The following is a 19,395-nucleotide window of genomic DNA, read 5'->3' as shown; positions in this document are numbered from 1 at the left end:
TTTAAAGTAGCAGAATTTATACTTCCTTGAAACTACTAAAAATGGAAAATAATGATGAAATGATACTGAAAACACTGTATTTTGTATAAATTGTATGCTGTCCACAAGGAATACACATTCAGTCCTGGTTTTCAGTTCTAAAGCAAATACTAAAAAATTACCTGAAGAGAAAGATAATCTGGGGAAGTCAGAATTTTTTTTCTTACATGTGGTTGGAACATAGAATGTTGGAGATGTTTCATACTTATTTTGAATTTATTAAATGGTGTAAATCTTATAAATTTTCTTGACTTACCTATTTAATGCATCTTCTTATTTTTTCTCTTTGAAAAAATTCTATTATAAGACTCAGTTCTCTGGATATAAATTTTTGGGAAGGTAGGATCAGCACAAGACTCTATCTGAAATGATGCTTTTTGTGCCACTTTCTGAAATTTAATCCTAAAATGAAATTTTATTTTCTTATCTACTTCAGGGCTTTAAATAGCATCCTTTCTTTTTCGTTTTATTTGACCCCGAAATTCTTTTGGTTTACTGGCAATGAATCTTTTAATTTACCCCTCTCTGCATCTAAGCTCAGTGCTGTAGTAGGAACACAATGCATTTGTTACACAAGCTTCTATAATGTAACTATTACTTTTTTTTCCCTTCCCCCTTTATCCAGTCAACATATCCATGAATTACCTCTAGTGCTGATTTTTGGAATCGCTACATCACCAATGATTATCCACAGATTACTTCCTCACTCAGTTTCCTCTCTGCTGTGCATAGAGCTTTTCCAGTCCCTTTCTTGTAAGGAGCACCTGTCTACTATAATTGACAAGGTAATTCCCTTTATAAATAGAAAGGAGGAATGTGTGTGTGTTGAAGCACAGTTTGCATGTGTTGCCTTTAAAGGCAGGTTTGTCTGAAGGTTTTGAAAAGGACTCTGCTCCTGAGATCTGTGGATTTTGGATATTTCTACTCGCAGCTGCAGAGCAGTGTAATACTGAGAGCTCTCTTCTCATACTGAGACACATACACACACACACACACACCTGCTTTCGTCTTGCATTTGCATTGGCTTGTGCAATTACACTTTGACATTCACACTTCTTCATTAAAGTCAAGCTGTGATTTCAGTTTTACTTTGGTCCAGAAAAAGATAGCTTTGAAACTTAGCCTAAACTTTGAAAAATAAAGTTCAGCCTGAGTCTTAACCACCTGTCAAACATTAGCTGAGTTATCCATATGTTCAGGCCATATAAGTGTTGTGTCTGTGGATTCTTGGTAGAGTGTGCTGGATTTCCAAAATCTCTGTTACACATGCTAAAAGTAGTGGTATCAGTGTTTATTAAGCAGTCTCTATCCTATTTGTAATTTTACAGAAATAGCATTAAGCAAAACTAACTTCAAACGTTATATTAGTGGAAGATACTTAGGAAGATGTGGTAAAATAATAAACTGAAAATCAATCTTTGTATGGATGTTTTAGTAGAAATACTATTTTTAGGAGTTGGCAGTGTTTTTAGTATGTCGTTTAGTTGAATGCTAACACATACTAAGAGTTGTATCAAGTTGTTTATATAAGTTTTGCTAATTTGAATTCAGGAGAAAATTTCTACTATGGCTACTTTTTCTTTTTTCTCCCTCTTAGCTGCTTCTGACACCCCGGTTTCCCTTTAAACTGGGTGAGAAAGTTCTGCAGGTGCTCATCAACATATTCCTGTACCATGATTTTTCTGTCCAGAATTTTATCAAAGGATTTCAGGTAGGCAATGGTAACAAGAATTCAAATTATGGTTGTGAAAACAAAGGGTAATAACAAGGCACTGAAAGATGTCTTAGGTTCTAATGTTGCTGAATTGTATGAAAAAATATCCTTTGTAAACAGTTTGGATCTGTGAACAGATGGGTGTTTTAAAACCTTTACTGATAAGGGTTTAAGAGCAAACTTGTAGGACAGGTATGAAGAAGCACATAAAAGCTTACTCTGCCACAAAACCCGTGATATTTTAAGGTTACATTTAAAAGGGTGACCTGGCTTAAAGAAAGTGGGCAGAAAGAGCTGTGTTTTGCTATAGATTAATTTGTAGCTTTCTAACACCCCTGGCAGAAGTCTCCAGTTCTGATCATCTTTATGGGGTCCTTGTACTCTGGTTTGTCTTGATGTGAATAGGCTACAGGAGTGTCTCTTCCCCGCTTGAACTCCTCTGGCAGTTCCTACCTTTTCAGGGAAACAGGAGCTGCAACATCATTTACTTGGTGCCTCAGAGTAGGTAATAATTGTGCTCTAAGCAGCCATGTAGCAATGTGGGAGTTACATTTACCCTCTCTCAGGAGGCAAAGTGGAAGAGCTGAGGGTTTCCAAAAAGAGTCTCTACCGAGCGCAATAGTTAAATTTTTATTGTCTTATATAGTTCTTCATATCTAGATATATTTCTGTGTCTAGGTCTCCTTGTAGCTCTTGTGGATTGCAGACAAGAGTTCTCTGAAGAATTTGTAGCCCCTGTCATATGTTTTAATGTGGGACTGTGAAATTGTTTCTTTCTTGCCTAGTTCCATGTGTGAACCTGAAATAAGCCCTTTTAATGTCATAGACATTTAGAATTTCATTTAGAATAGATTTTTTGATACATAAGATTCAGTGATTACATGTGGCCAGGAGAAGTATCCTGGCCATAGTACCTCTTCCTGAAGACAGAGCTATGTGGGCTCTCATAGGTCTCAACTCCTCTTATGTGAAAGAGTCATCAAAATTTAATACTTCTCCATTGGCCTGACATACAAATACAAGTTTTAGACCTGACAGTGTAGGGCTGTGTCCTTGTGTAGTAAAAGTATTCAAGGATGAAGCAATTTCAGATCAGATTTTCTAAGTGATAGATACAAGAGATCACCATCATGTCATTATATCTACGTGTGATGTTATGTAAGAGGGGGGAAAAGCTGAAAATGAATAGCACATATAGCAAAGAAGGTAATTAATGTGACTGTTTACAACTGTGTAATCAATGTCCTGTAGTGACTTATGGAATATTTATGAATTGTAATTTTTTTTTAAAGGAGTATCATTACTACCATTGTAGTATATGCAGTGTAGTGGTAAGAAAGCATTAAAAGGAAGGAGCTGGAATTTTATTAACATCCCTAGTTCTTGGTTTGTTTTCCAGCTCTGTATTGTGGAACACTTCTATTCCCAGCCTCTAAGTGTACTGTGTTGCCAACTGGTAGATGTTAAGAAGAGAGTTTATTCTTTATCACATGGTCAGTGTGAAAACATTCGGAGACTGCCCTCTTTCAGAAGGTAAAGGTGGAAATACATTTTCTGGACAATCATATACTGAGTCAGCTTTAAAAAAGATGAAAAGAATCTGTAAATGTAGTTCTGTGAACACTGTAGCTCATTTGTGCACGTTTCTGTAGCAAAGGTAAATTGATCAGAGGACAGTTCTAAATAATTTCAGGAAGCCTTAATATTCTAGTCTAGAGAGTACAGCTTCTGTGATGTGTAATCACTTGAATTGATTTTTTTTTTCTTCTTGTTCTTAATACAGAAACAAGTTATTCTGACAAATGACTGTAAATGACTTTTGAACTTGTTAAACTGATTTGAAGCATAATCTCTAGGGTTTTGGAGTGGCCTTTCAACTTGTTGGATTTGACTGTCCTTTTTGAATCTTTCCAAAGAAAGATACATATTTCTTACAGCAGCATAAACATTTTAAATGTTTCTAATCCTAGAATCTTCCTTTACATTATAATTTTATGTTGGTTTTTTTTTCCTTGCCATAAGGTATGTGGAAAAGCAAGAGTCAGGGAAACAGGTTGCACTGCTGACAAATGACAGCTTCTTAAAGGTAAAATTTTAAGAATATCCTTGGAGAACTGAAATAACTTGCCCAATATATCACTTGGTGGAGGATAATAAAATACAAGACCAAGATGTATAGTTCTGTATAACATCTTTCATACAGAACATACTGTGCTTTGTGACCAGTAATGACAAATTAGGATTGGCAGGTCAAAATTCCAGATCTCTGGGGTTGCCAGGTCAGCCTTTATACGAAGCTGCTCAACTTTATTACATCAACTTTTAGTTATATCTAGAAATATAACTGCTTAAAAAGAAGGATACAAGGTTTATTTATGGCCAGGTCTTTCCATGCTTCCTCAGACTGCCTTTCTTGGAAGGTCAGTTAAGTGTTTGAAGAATGTGTAAGTAACCTTGGAGGTTATTTCTTAAGTTCTTAATCCTTCATAGCCTCACTTTCTGTTTGAACTCAGTAGGGCAGAGTCTCTGTCCCAAGGCACACATTCACACTAGACCTCATACAGGATTAAAACTAATTTGTTAGATGTTTATCTGAAGTTTTGCCAACTGATTGAAGCCAGACTACTACTTTTGTGAGTCCTTTAGGAATTCACCAACAAAAATCTGTTGGTTATTTTCACCATCTGAGCCACTCCCAGTAGAAACATTGCTGAAGGTAAAGGGTTTCTCCTGACTCTTCATTTCAAGTATTTGTAACCTGTCAGGCAAATGGTACTTGCCTGGTGTGTAAGGCTTTCTCAAGTATGAAAAACAATGGTAATGGCTGGAGGGAGGTTAGGAACAGGCAACTTTGCAAGTGCAGTTACAGTTTTCAAGATGAGACATGATTTTACATCATTTTATGATCCATTACCTTCACTGGCAAAAACAGCTTAAGCTACTACTATTCCCTTGTCCTTTATCCACACCTGCTTTGGAAGTTGAATACTCATGCGCTTAAACTTTATATGTTTTCAACTTTACATGTTTAATAATACACCCCTTATTTCACAAGCTTCACCCTGTAAGTTTGGGAAGGAAGCTGGAGTTCTCGTGTTTAGTTGCATATCATGCTTCTCACAAATTTTAATTGAAGACACTTGTTCTGATCTCTACAACAGAGGTAGGACCATTACTGCCTTGCCAAGCTGGCAGTGTATTCTGCCTGGGAAGAAAAGGTGCTAGTGCTGCATTAATGAGGTGCTGTTTATTCTGGTGTCACGCTGATCTACAGTATCACGCCCAACTTTGGAAACACTTTCAGAGTCACTATAGTAGTCTTCCACATAAACTTACTATTCGTGTTTCAGCACCAGGTCACTTGAGTCTTCCATCTTAGCCCCTAAACCTGCAATACACTTTATCAGATGCATTTTTATTCCATGTTGTTACCACTTCTTTTAAGAACTATGGGAAGAGTTTCACCTGTTTAAAATAATCAGTTTTAAAAGTAATTTTACATCCTAATTTTTAACCAATCTGTCTGAAAGGTTTCATGGCAACCTTAATTTGAAACTATGTAAATGTGGCAATTTGTGTCTTTTATCTCTGTTCTGGAAATAATATTGCATAGTCTTCTAAAAACATTTTCAAACTCTTCTAAAATGGATTATGCCTTTTCACTTCATTATTTGGCAAAATACATTGCTATTTACTTATATTAGCTATATCTGTCTTGAGCTAGGACCAAGATGAGGGAAATACAGATGTGTTAATAATGCTTGGGGTTTGGGGAAATAAGATTGATATAGCAGCATTAGAGTGAACTTGCTTTCTTTTCTTAGCTTATTTTGTGGTGGGGATAATTTCTTTCTTAATGATCCTACTTAGAATTAAAATACGAACTTGTGAGTGTCTACCCTACGGTTTTGGAAGTTGCCTTAACAGTTGTTATATCAGTGACTCTTAAATTTCAATATATAAAAAGTCTAGGGGGAGAAATATCATTCATGTTTTTAATAATTTAAAACTTTTTTTAACATCAGAAAGCTCTCTGTAGCACTGTCTTTGTTACTTTCAGTCTTTGCAGTATGATACCTTTTCTTTCCATACATCTGTACTTCCTTATATTGCCTACAGACAAGTTTTTGCTTTTCTTTTATTGTTGATACCCTTTGTTTCAGTTTAACTCTGGTAAACTTCAGTGGCTTATTTTATTTTCCTCTTTCCATTTGGAATAGTTTGCTCAGAGTTAAGCAAAAGGGTAATGTAGAGGATCCTGTGGTTTTTTCCTCTTTATTTTTGTCTGAAGACAGGGGAGAGAAGATCTTTTGATTCACAAACTTAAACGTAAGGAGCCCAAAGTACTTTAGTACAGTTACCAGAATTTTTGAGTGTGGCTTTCCAGAAGTGTTAGTATGTGCTTCCATGGGAGGCCAGTGATAATGTGGTCCCATCCAGAAAATTCAGTAGAAGCAGTCAATAATTTTTTTTTCCTAAATGTGATTTTTTAATTTCTGTAGTTTTCAACCCATGAATAAACAAAAGTCAAATTAAAAACACATAGGAGCAGCAACTGAGTATCTGCTTGTTTTCTGTGAACTGGTCTTTTTATGTACACATAACTAATAAAAACAGCAGCCACCCACAATATAAGAAATAAATTTTTAAATGCATTTGTAGTATAAAAATGCAAATTTTCAAGTAAAAGTAGCTACATAACTTCTCACTGCCTGATAAAGGGATAGTGTATACTCTTACTTTTGTGAGATGACATTTCAAATCTAAAGGCCTAAATATAGCTGAAAATGGTAAAATAATGCTAATCAGTAGCAAATCTCTACTGAGCTGGAGGAAGAAAGTAAAGGTAACAATATGCAATGTGAATGCAGTGAACTGTTAAAATACAGCTTGTTTGCTTAGTGGTCTCAATTTAAGATGGGTGATTTAAATCATAACACACTACAATATCAAAACTTCAGAGTCATTTTAAGTGCTGTATGAGAGTTTTAAATGGATGTCAGAATTACTTCAAAAATTGTTCTATCACTGTAGGAAGAAACAGAGAAGTTGCTGGAGGACTTACATGTTTACCATGAAAATTATGTTTCAATTCTGAGATGTCTTCATGTTTTCACATCTTCTCTTCCGAAGTATCCTTTGGGCAAGCAGGTGATGTACTGTTATATGTGCTTTTTGTTGTTTTTGTGGTTTTGGTTTTAGGGGGTTTTTTTGGCCTCAAAGTATGACATCTAAATAAATATTTACTCTTTATTTACTAAAGTGCTGTTTTGCCCCCTGCTTCTTAAAATGGAGACAGATGCTTTCTTGCTATGGGCGGAGGACAGCAGCGTGTGGTTTCTTTACTGGCAGGGATGATACCATGTCAGTCAACAGGAAGGAGTTTCCAGGAGGAGGCAGGTGCACAGATTAGCAAAAAAATCCACACACTGACTTTCCCACATCTGGGATTATCTGTATGCATTGCAGACAATGTACACTCTCCTACCATCTATTAGATTACTAGTCAAATTCAGATTAAGAGACTGAGTTTTTAGCAACCTTCTGTGCAGAAAAAAGCAATAGTAGGAGGAACAGTGATAATTGCTCTTAATAGTCCTGTTGCTCTAATGTAGTTTAATCCACCTTCTCATGCTAAGTGATTTCTTCCAGTAGAAGAGCAATTACATATTCTGTGCATGTGCACTTGTCTCTCAGTTCTCAATGTATTCCATACTGTTGCTAGAATCTGTCACTGACTACAAAAGCAGCATGAACTGTCCCAGTATTTGAGAATAAAAGGATGTTTTAGTTGGGGCATTTGATTGGAGTTCCTTTCTGCTCACTGCAGTTCTCTTCACCTGAATGTTGTTTGCAACTTGGTGCAGAGCAACAGCCTCCAGCAGAAGCTTAATTCTGGAAGATATTAAATGCTCTCATTTCTTTTGCAATCATTCTACATCTTTGGAAAACAAGCTCTAAAGGAATTGCATATTGCTTTGAACAGCTTGTTGTAAGATTTCCACATTACTTTGTAAAACACTTTATCCTTTCTTCACCTTCTGCATAACAGATCAGGGAGTTGCACTGTGCGTGTTTGGAAACCCGAGTGTGGGAGACAGAGGAGTATGAGTCATCTCTTCAGCTAGCAAGGTGATTTTTTTTCCCCCCATTTTGTTTTAATACCACTGTACACATGGAAAATATCAGTCATCATTTCTTCTGGAAGTTAAAGCTGAGGATATTGCTTGTTCACAGCTAGTTTTAGGGTTGTTTGCAAGTGTAATTGGCTGCTGTTTTCAGTTTGGTTTTCTACTGATTTCTGTGAAATTCAGTCAGGTTCTAATATCTCATATGCCCTGAGTAATTATGCTGAAACCACTGAGATTACTTTGTGTGAATGAGAACGAGTTGGGTTTTGCCTTTCAGAGTATAATTGCAGTAGATATTATCAATCAAATTATTAGTCTTAGTTGGCTTAAATTTTAATCTGTTAATGATAATTAGAATCTGTTCCAAATGAATAGTAGCTGAGGCCTTTCTTTTTTATTTTACTGTTTCCTTCTCTTCCTAATTGCCTTAACAGTTTTTACAGGGACTGAGTTAATTTTTTGTGATACTGTGAGCGTAGGACTTTGGGAGAGCCTGTACTTGTGTTGTCTGTCAGTATTTAAAATGCCAAAATCGTCAAAGCCAGTTTTCTTGATAGAAAACCTTTCAGTTGCAGTGTTGCAGCTACAGACTTCTAAATGTGCTTTAAACAGACACATGGCAGGTGTCTGTCTCCTGATAGTTGCACTCATTCAAACAATCCCTTGGCTCTGTCCCACAGGGAACTGGTGTGACCCCGTTACTGTAGCTGCCTCTTCCAGACCCCCTGAGCTGGTCAGGTTTGATGTGTCTGACAGTAAAACTGCACAGAAAAGCCGTACCAGTGGTGGGTGGAGGGTAACTTTCTGGGCTGATACACACACAAGGAAACACACTCCTCACACTGTACCTTTGCCATACTGAGTGGTTCTTACGCACAGCCACTTTTCTGTGTTCTTTCACCCTCATCCCTTTGAAAGGATTACATGCTTGAGTTGTCATTTCTGCAGTCGTTCCTTTGTGTTCCTTCTCTGACTCTCCTGAATCTTGACAGCACTCAATCACCTCTGAGCTCTTGCCCACAATGTGTCATTCTGCTTTCCTCTACTGCCTGTCTATAATCTCTTACTAACTCTTGGCCATTTTTCCCTCTCCTTTTTCTTCTCCTGTGTTAAATTTGCTTTCATCCTCTCTGAATTCATCTGTCACTACTCCTATCTCAAAGTTGATGCTACCATCAGATTCTGGCTTGCTCCCCTTTTATTCTTATCTGTTCATCTCCCTCCTGTTGTTCTTCTGGTCCTGGCTCCCACTGTGGGAGCCTCTGATAGAAATACGGTGATCATGGTTGCTGCTTTCACTGATGATGATTCTATGATTCTTTTTTTTTTTTTAATCCAGAAATTTTGTCATTTTCTAACAAAACTCCTCCAACACAGTTTCTTCAAATACTTTGAATTCTAGCTGTGATTATCATTTTTTCAGCTTTTGACTTCTGTTTGTCTTTTGACAAATACTTCCTCTTGTCTCTGCTTTTTCTATATAGAATCTTGCTGCTATCTTTTAGAAGAAAATGATAAAATGTAGTCTTTCCCCTTCTACTCACAATCTTTTTTTTTTTTCCCCTTTTGCTCAGGTTTAGAAGTTATTCACTGTTCCTTAATATCTCTGCCTTCCCAGGAGCCACATCACCTGTTGATATGTCCTTATGTTCACCCCTCCCCATCCCATATTCCTTTTCAGCGTTTTTCTGGAATCCATCTTTTTTCCCCTTGTATTTAGAAAGTAAAAAAATAGAGAAGCTTTAGGTCAGCTTATTTCTCATTCTCTAGCGAAATCTCTCGCTTGCTTTTTATTAATTATGTTTGAATATGTAGGGTTTTAAAGTTGCTGAACCACGTTTCTTACATGATTGGTTTCTCTACTTCAGCCTTTCCCTGGACAGGCTTTTATCCCTTCTGCTAGAAGTGCTCTCCTCAAAGATGGTGCTTCAGGTAATCTAACTTGAGCAATCTAGACAGTAGTTACTCTACCTGAGTTTTCCAGAGTCTAAAGATACCATGGGATGACAGAGAGAATGTGTGAGCTTTAGTTCATTTTGCATTAATTCCATCAGAAGAGAGAGATCAAGAAGATTGGAGAGTGTCTCACTTGATTGGTTATGTAGAGCTAACTGGCTGGGACATCTCATCAACATTTTGTGTGGCAAAACTTCAAGGACTGTCTGCCCTATTGTCTTCTGTCTAGATGTTGTACTCTGGTTTTTGTCTGCTAAGTATGGATGGCTTTTCATCACATGCTGCTTATCACAGTCCTTCCCTTCTGTGACCAGTCATTTTGGTGCTGACCAATCTGGTATCGCTTCTTCAGGTGATTCCCCACTTCAGCATTCAGGAGTTTCTGTGGACTTCATTCTAGCTTCCTTTTTTCTCTTTCATAACTTTTGTCTGAATAATCAGAGACATTTATTTACTGCCTTTTGGTAATTTGAGATCTTCCTTTCTGCTTTAACCCCGAGTCCTCACGAAATTAAAATCTTAACCCCACTGATACCTGGCATACTTTGCAGTAATCTAAAACCTAGAAGGTTGAAAAGGATCCTTTACTGATTTCTCATTTGTGATAACTGTCTTCTTACCTGTTCTTTGGGCCCTGTAATCCCATTGTTGTAAATAATTTTTTCTAGAACTTGCAATTTCCTTTTGAATAATACTATGGAAATAAATTTGTTCTTTCCCATTCACAGATCTCCAGATCTGGTTATCTTCTCTCCATCTTGGGTGTTTAGCTGCAGTGTTTTGTCTGGCCTAGAACAAGCTATCTTGTTTACCCATTATATTATACAAGACAGTTTCAAAATGTTTTCTAGCCTTTTGTGTGGTCAAGGGCATCCTTTCTGTTGTTAACTCTTTATGCTTTTCTGTATAAAACAAGTGTATCTGAAGGCAGTACTTGACTTGCAAAAAATCTGTAACCCTGAAGCAGATAAACTGAAGTTCTAAATTTTAACCTTTATAAGCATTTAGTATCAATTGCCAGTTAGAAACTAGAGCTCAAATTGCAATTATCCCTCCAGACATCCACAAAGCTTCCCCAGCCTCTTCTGAATTCTTCCTTAAAATCTTTGTCAGTTTTTAGGTAGCTGATATGGAAACCCACTGCCTGAGACACTGACCACCATCACTGCTTTGATATCTTTTAAAGTAAGGTTTTGAGACTGGGCAGTGCTTGGTGACATTTGGGAAAAGCCCTAATGACAAAATAGTAAGTAAATGCCGAGCTGGAGGCTGGCTAGATGATTTCGAGAGATCCCTTCCAACTTGGATGGTTTTGGGATTCTAGTGATGGTTAGATGTACAGCAATTAAATACAGAAAACAGCATACAGATTTCTTTTGAGAGTAATTTTGAGTCACATAGAGTAATTCTGTGGATGTGTTTACATAGTGGGGGTTTTTTACCATTTTATTTACCGTTCTTGGGAATGAGTTCTCAACCCTACCATGATTGGGTTTTGGGTGTTGGGGTTTTTTTGTTTTGTTTTGGTGTCTGACTCACAGTTTCAAAAATTGCAACTCCTGCGTCCAGCAAGTGTTTTTAGATAATCAGAAAAACCACTGTTCTGCAGGAAAATGTGAAGGACATCATCGCCAAGCCTAATTGGTTTGTTTCTTTCTGTTAGTGACAGCAGGAAAAAAATTGACTTTGCTTCAAGATTGAATGCTTAAAATTGTGGAGATTTTTTCTATTAAAATTAATTTTTCAATTTTATTTTTTTAAACTTTTTTCAGCTAAGAACACTTGTTTCATCATTCTGTGTTTCAACTTCAGCCAACAATTTATCTTTTAGGATGTTGAATAAGACTGATTTGGTAACCATGCTCCAACAGTGTGTGGAAATTTTGATGTCATCTTCTGGAAAGGAGTTTGATAAGACAGTAGAAAAGTTGAAGGAGTTCTTGACCCAGTTTCAGAATCTAGAAGGTGGGTGTGAACCATCATGTATTCCACTGGAAATTATATAAAAGCTGTTTTGTAATCTGACCAATGAGTTCCATTTTCCCTGAGATAGCCTGTCATCATATTAAACCATCATATTTGCAGGATTTTTTTTTAAATACATGGACAAAATTAGGAAATGTTTGTATTCTTTACTGATGTGTGGTTTGTGTTTTTTATAATACAGAAGAGTGATGTTAGATAAGAAATTGGACAGATCAGCAAACATTATCCCCTAAATCTCTCATAAATGTATTTTGAGCATTTTAGCAGATGTTGCAGTCGTTAAAAACGAACTATTTTGAAAGATAAAAAGCAGCAGACTTCCTTATGACATGGTATTTAGCCCAAATGCGTGTAAGTTTCTTTCCCCTGCACGTTCAGAGCTAGGACCCCAAGTGCAGGTTGTCAGGGCTCTGCTGTCAGGCTGTAACTCATCAAGCCCATAGACTTGATTGTTCATGGTAGAGGACATATTTCACAGCTTAGCAAGGCAAACGAGTAGCAGCATTGTGTCTGTCAGAGGCAGGTTAACTGACACTGCTGCATTCTTTCTGAAATAGGAGTATGATGTATTCCAGCATTCTTGGAATAGGAATTTCCTTGCTTTCCCTGAATTATGGAGAAGCACTGCCCAAAGATTGGCTTTTGAAGATTAATTGGTTATCATCGGGTCTGTTTTATGCATATTAATTAAGCTCATGACCAGTGTGGTTGCTACCCAGCATTTGGACAAGTAGGCAACAACCCCCAAATGCAGTCAATATTAATTAAAGTAGTCATGTAACACTGTAGGGTTAATGGAGGGTTGTCTAAAAGAAACAGCATGTATTTTTTAATAGTTGTAATAAGAGCAGAGCTATGGTAGAGAAAGTAGGTCATCACTCTGAAAAAGCTGTGTGTGTCACTGATGGTACCAGCACTGAGGAATCTGAACTATGATGGAAAACTAAAGGTTTGTCTAGTTTGGAAAAAAGAATTGAAGCCAAAGGCTTTTAAGTAGTTGGATTTTTACCTTGAGGAAATAAATAAAGAACAGCTCTGGGGATTCAGAACTTGCAGAACTATAAAGCAAAGACAGTATTTATTTTCACTTAGGACTTGAAGATGGTTTTAAAGTGGAGAAGGTCTGCTGTATGCATGAAAGATCTTTGTTTTCAAAGTGGATTTAAGCTCCAAAGGAAAAGTGAGAAGGGGAAGTTAAGATACACTGTACATTAATAGATTGCTGGGTTAGAGAACTTACTTTATATTTTTGTGATGGTATTGATCTTCAGTGGGAGTTTTCAGAAGTCTGCCAAGAATTTGATGTACTCAAATTGCCGACAGAGCCCCTAGAGTGAAAGGATAGTCCAAAATACTATTTTTTTATAACAAACAACAAAGTCCATTGTCCTGACTGCCTAATGAACTGAAGAACATAAAATGAAGCTTGAACAAACAAAATGTCTTCACATTCAGTCTATTTTGAGCTGAAGGATTTGTAAAATAAAAAAAACATATTGGTGTACTAGTGGAGAGGAAGTTCTCTGATTTGAAGTCTTCAGTACTCTCACAAATGTCCACAGGACCCTGGAAGATACCAAATTGTTCTCTGCAGGTCACCAAAAAGCTTTTAAATATCATGATTGTCACTGCTGATAGAGCTTTACCTGTGATGTGTGGGTGAAATCTCCATCTGCCATCCTCTTAAGTAAGGCAAGAAATCTAGATCCCTTTTGTTTTGATTATCACTCGTCCTAGCATTGATTCTGCTTTGGGATTCTGCTTCTTTGTTTTTACCTAAAAATTACTAGTAATTGGTGCAATTGATCAACAAACTACATGTCCATGAAGATGAAATTTTGTTCTAAATTAAGGTGATGACAAAACGGCGCAATGAAATACCTCAGCATGTTTCTGTTTGCTGCTCTGGTTGCATTTTCTGGGTTATGTAGGGGGAACTCGTTTCTTACTCAGTATTTTTCTGCACATGAGAAGGGAAAAAAAATGCAGCATGTGGGTTTTTGAAGACACCAAAAGCATCAGTAGTACTTAGCACTAATCTGTCCAGTTTATAAATGTTGAGAGTATGACTTAGGAGACTTAGGAAGGCCTAAACAGAATTAAAGCGATGTGCAGGGCTTGTGCTGGGCCTTTGCTCAGGGCTGAATTGATTCTGTTATTTAATCGCTGTTGGCTAAGTTGCACTGCAGACTCCTTTTTTAACAGTCTTTTACAAGATGCAAGACCCAAAAACTGCCTGTGGTTGGGTCTATGTGAACAAGTAACTACTGAGTACTTCTAAGATTGCTTGGGTTAGGAGGTTTGTGTAGGAAAAAATTACCCCACATATCAAACATTAGTTTTGTTCTAGTAGCAGAAGCTTCCCAAGAACGAGATGTGTCCGTATCGTCACAAAAGGAGCTCCAGAAGAAGACAGACCTTTATCACCTTCAGAAGGTTAGGCCTGCCTAGGCTTTACTGACTGGTTCCTTAAATTAATGTTTTAAAATGTTCATGGTTAGTTCTTCCCAGCTTGCTGGAGCTCTAAGTAAAGGGTTGTGTGTGAGTGTCTCATCTTAAAAATGAATGAATAAGTACCAACTATGTATTTCAGGCCTTCCTGACACATAGAAAATTACAGAAAATATCTATCATAAACCAGGATTTTAAAATGCAAATTAGATGTGTTTTCTTTTTATTTAACTTGTAATTTAGACATTTCGCCTAAACATATTTCTTTGAAATTCTCAAACTCCTACGGGTTTGAGAACTGAATACATTGGCCTAAATAAAAATAACTGCATGATTACATTTCAAACATCATCAGTGAGAACATGCCAGCAAAAATTAATTATACATGCTAAACATGTAGATTGTGTTCTCCAGAGAATAACTGCCTCCCATGTAGTCTTATGCACCACTTTTTTTTAAAGACTTTGTTGGAGTTGAAGGAATCAAGAAGGTCTAAGAAACTGACAAAGTTTGAAATGCTTCGTTTTGAAGTTGTTGACTATATAGACAGTCTTGTAAGGTGAGCCTTCCTGTTTTATATTCCTGCATTAGTTTGCACCACAAGTTGCAAATGAAATTTTACTAACATGTTAATCTTGTCGAAATTGTGTCTCAGTCCCTGTGGCACACTTTTTCTTTCCCTTCCTATTCTTTCTTTGAGGATTCTAAAAATAATAACTAAAAAAACCAAAAAAAACCCGCACCTCTTTTTCAATAGATCAGTTGAAATAATTAGGATACGAATTGACCAACCTACTTTGGCTACTGAGACACTGTTGAGGGAGGAGTGGGTGTAAGTGGCAAAATAAAGTCAAAAGTCTTTACCCTAATCTTTGCTGATCTGTTCTACTTATGAAACTGTACAGATGTCAAGTGTGATATCCTGTCCATTTTGGGAACTGTTTTGGTGAGCAACCCATAGCAGATACAGTTTTGGAGGCAGCTCTGTAGTGGAAAATGTGAAAGGCTTGTTGTGGTGGGGGCAGAGATGAAGGCACTTGTTAATTATAGAGGGTGGGGGGGAGGCAGAGAAGCCAACAGAAGTATGACTGTGCCAAGCAAAAAGCTTCAGATAGGAAGACAAAGATGAGCAGAGACTCATGATGAGTCCTTGAGATAGATAAGCAAGATCTGTGGAGCGCTTGACTGGGTTAGCACTGTAGCTGCTGCCCTTATTTTTAATTTGTCAGTGTCCCAGCTAGAGTTCCATGCTAAGTCCATTAGATGTAGAGTTGATAATAACAGACTTCTCTGCTTAAAAGTTTATTTCAGTGCTGTTCATCTTGTTTTGCAGAGATTTTTCAGTACTGATTGGGAAACATGCATTTTTGTAGTCTGACTGCAGCAGACTTCTGTTGTTTCCCTTAAGCTGAAGCTTGTGTCTCCACCACTCCCCCCATACCTCCTGCTTTTCCAGAAAATACCTTGTTCCTGCAGACCACAGAACCCTGCATGAGATCATGTATTTCAACGCAGCCACTGTTCTCCGAGGGCACCTGAATGCTGCCCCCAGGACGGCGCTGCACACAGCTTTAAATAACCCACACTGGTACCTGAAGGTAAGAAACAAGTGGGCTGTTTGTGGTGCCAGGGTGGTTCTGGAAGGCTGTGTGAGGATGGTGTGCAAGGCTGAGTTTTGCTGTTTCATGAAGCTTGGCACATATTCAGCTGTTTTGCAGAGAGCTAGCAAGTGCTGATAAGCAACTGGGGACTTTGTTCAAAGAGCTGGGGAATCTGTCTGGCTGAAATAAAGAAGGTAATTCTGGAAAGAATTCTGTAGGAGGAATCCATTTTCCAGAGCGTATTCTAGCCATGATATTTTCTTTCTTCTGTAAATGTATCAGGAAGGTAATTTTGTCCTCCATTACAATTGGGATGACTGTCCATGGGAAAAATACAGTGTCTGTTACTCTTTCCAGAAACTTTCTTTATAGGGCTGGTGCTCAGTCCTCACTATGTAGATTAGCTGCAAGGTAAAGACTTCAGGTGGAATCATAACATTAAAATAGCTTAAATACAGCATATTTAACTGAGTCCTTTGTTTTTCTTGGTAATTTTATTTTCATACTTGTTATGTATTGATATCCTATGTTTTCTGAGTCCAAGAAAAGGATTGTCCTTGATTCTATCAGCCTAACCCTTCCCTTTTCTAGAAGAGAAAAGCAGACTATATTCCACTTCTTTCGTAAGTCAAACTGACAGGATGACCAGAAGAAAAAATAGACTAGGATTTGGAAAAGGAGTGAACATACATTTCTTTTTGTCCTTTATTATAGGTGGTACTTGAAGTTGTTCTTATGCCCTAACATTTTTCTTTAAAAACTGATCATAATTTTGAAGGAACTATTGGTTGTAGCTGTATCTGAGTAATGTGCTATTTGAGTCAAAGCCAACACTTACCAGGAACCATAAAGATCAGCCTCTGAAATCTACAACCTGATTTGTATTGGGTTTGTTGGCACTGTCCTTGATTTGAATGAGGGTTATCAGTTTTGCTGTGTGCAGGAGTTATTACTGAAACCACTTACAGAGCTTATTTGTGAAAACAGTAGTTAGCAAGTTACCATTAAAGAAACCTAATATGAACCTCAGTAATTTATATTTTTAGAAGTTGTGTAAAAATATAGACTAGGACAGCTAGGAAGATCTAACTACCAATGTGTTTAATAAGTATTCTTTTCTCTGTGATGAGTTGACCAGATTTAAAGCTCTCTGTCATCCTGTACTTTGTACTTGGACATGCTTTAACATATTTCCAATGTTTTCTGAGAAGACTGTGAATTTTTGGCATAGTTTCTAACAGGAGCAGTATTGGCTGAGTACCTTGCTTAGCATTTTAATCCATGTGAGTCAAGTATTTTTTCTGTCTACAACTTTTGTGTGGTTTGTATTTTTCTGCGCCGTGACCAGAGCAGAGTTCTCCAGAACTGTTCCTTCCAGAGGGCCAGTACAGAAAAGAGCTTCAGTCGAGTACCATAATATGTGATGCATTGCTTTACAGGAGTCCAGTCCAGTTACTTATTTAGCAAAACATGAACCGAGGGTTATATTTATGGAGGTGGGGGAGAAGAGAACCCAAAAAAACTGCACCAAACACAGTATCATTCTGTTTTCACTGATCCCTTGAAAACTGAACAAGCTGAAACTTGGGATACCAGCTCCCATGTTAGGGAAAGAGGATTTGGTCCTTGGGATCACAGCATTGATTTCAGAGCAAGGTATGAGTGTATCCTCTGTCTAGCCTTGGAGCAGGGTCAGGCAAGAGCATTTCCTCATCAGCAGTGTTCTGGGTTGCTCCCACTCCTGTTCTGTTCTTTTGGGAGCAGCACCTCTGTGCTGTGCAGATGGTTTCACAACTGGCTGCTCATTCTAGGGCAGCTTCCTGCTTGTCAGCCTGGTTATTTCTCTTGGGACCACACGTGTGCTGCAGCCTCAGGAAGGGGAGGTTTCCCTGCTGGTAGCTGCGGCTCCCTCCGGCTGCACTGCAGAGGCTTGGCCCAGTGATCACAAGGGAGGCTGGGTTCTCTCAGGTGCTGGCACAGACCCCGCAGTGCCCATCAGGAGTATCTTCCTGGATCACTCTCAGCACTTGTGTGTGACCCAGCTAGATACTAATTTCTACAGATGAACCTGTTCCAGGAGTGTGCAGTTGCTCTGGAAGTTGCATCCTGTCTTGGTTGTGATAACTGTCTTGACCTTAAAATTAGAAAATCAGTGCAAAGTGTCCAGCATTGCCAGGGTGGCACCTGGGTGAGTAGTAGGAAACCACAGAGCTGGGTGCAGTAAGAGAGGGGAAAAGAGAAGGGCGTAGTGTTGTCCTTCTGGGCAGTGGTGAGCCACTAGATCTAGATCAGCCAGAAGTGTAACCTCATGTGTGCCAGGTACTAACACAGGAGTATTTGACACTATTATGGTACACTCCTGAGTTACAGTCTGATAAACTAATGTCTGCATTGTAATATTTTGAGTTAGCCATATTGCTCTGAATTTTTCTGGAAACCATCTTGTAATGAACTGAGAGATATTAACCTAAGGTCTACAGCTTTTTATGTTCCTTGTAGAGAGTAAATAAACTTGAAAATTGCTAGGTGTACTGGAAATTGTGAAATGTCTCATAAGTACCAGAGTCCAAACTGGAGCAGAGTCTCAAAAATTGCAGGGATTGAGATCTATGGGTAAACTAGAGATTCTTGAGCAAAGTTACATTCTTTGCCTAGCCTTCTTTCCTATCTTGAAAAACATTTTTCTTTTGAAGGTGTCTGTCATTGCTACAGCTTAATAACTTCCCAAAAGTAGATTGTATATTTTACTAGCATATGAAAGCATTTCAGAAAAAAACTTACATGAGCTGAAAGGAATGATCAGTGGTTGTTTTCATGTTAAGACAGCTGACTTCTTAGAGTGCATGAAACTGAAATGAAATGCCGTCAATTTCTCCAGCTGTACAGGGGGTTTTGCCTCTGGCTCGAGTGGCTTTTTAACTTCCCAAGTAAATGGTTCAGTGCTGATGACCTGAATCCAAGGGGCTGGAAATCTGCCCAGCAGAAAAGGACCTGGGGATGCTGGTCGAGAGCGGCTGAACATGAGCCAGCATGTGCCCAGGTGGTCAGGAAGGTCAGTGGCACCTGGCCTGTATCAGCAGTAGTGTGGCCAGCAGGACCAGGGCAGGGATTGTCCCCCTGTACTCAGCACTGGTGAGGCCACACCTCGAGTGCTGTGTTCTGGGCCCCTCACTTTAAAAAGAACATTGAGGTGCTGGAGGGTGTCCAGAGAAGGGCAACGCAGCTGGTGAAGCGTCCTGTAAGGAGCAGCTGAGGGAGCTGGGGGTGTTTAGCCTGGAGAAAAGGAGGCTCAGGAGGGACCTTATCACTCTCTACAACTGCCTGAAAGGAGATTGTAGCCAGCTGGGGGTTGGCTTCTTCTCCCAGGGAATCCATGACAGGACAAGAGGAAATGGCCTCAAGTTCCACCAAGGGAGGTTTAGGTTGCATATTTGGAAAAATTTCTTCTTGGAAGGAAGCAGCATTGGAACAGGCTGCCCAGGGAAGTTGTGGACTCACCATCTCTGGTGAGATTTTA

The 19,395-nt window shown here is 38.4% G+C and overlaps 1 protein-coding gene across 4 annotated transcripts in view; it reads left to right on the top strand.

Moving 5' to 3' along the window:
• Nucleotides 1-19,395, top strand: part of ORC3 (origin recognition complex subunit 3) — a 38,015-nt gene that overhangs the window by 12,776 nt on the left and 5,844 nt on the right. For 2 of the 4 annotated variants that reach the window (XM_010404411.4, XM_010404393.4), the window contains exons 8-17: nucleotides 665-824; nucleotides 1,637-1,750; nucleotides 3,153-3,286; nucleotides 3,776-3,839; nucleotides 6,788-6,904; nucleotides 7,806-7,885; nucleotides 11,672-11,805; nucleotides 14,177-14,262; nucleotides 14,739-14,836; nucleotides 15,734-15,875. In XM_010404411.4, coding sequence (XP_010402713.2) covers nucleotides 665-824; nucleotides 1,637-1,750; nucleotides 3,153-3,286; nucleotides 3,776-3,839; nucleotides 6,788-6,904; nucleotides 7,806-7,885; nucleotides 11,672-11,805; nucleotides 14,177-14,262; nucleotides 14,739-14,836; nucleotides 15,734-15,875 — 1,129 coding nt within the window. Of the gene's footprint in view, nucleotides 1-664; nucleotides 825-1,636; nucleotides 1,751-3,152; nucleotides 3,287-3,775; nucleotides 3,840-6,787; nucleotides 6,905-7,805; nucleotides 7,886-11,671; nucleotides 11,806-14,176; nucleotides 14,263-14,738; nucleotides 14,837-15,610; nucleotides 15,876-19,395 lie in introns of those variants that run through there. The other 2 variants (XM_010404403.4, XM_019288037.3) reach the window with 2 other exon arrangements.

The sequence above is a fragment of the Corvus cornix genome, chromosome 3 (assembly GCF_000738735.6).
Source record: "Corvus cornix cornix isolate S_Up_H32 chromosome 3, ASM73873v5, whole genome shotgun sequence".
Taxonomy (NCBI): Eukaryota; Metazoa; Chordata; class Aves; order Passeriformes; family Corvidae; genus Corvus; species Corvus cornix.
This window is presented reverse-complemented; position numbering and strand designations above follow the sequence as displayed.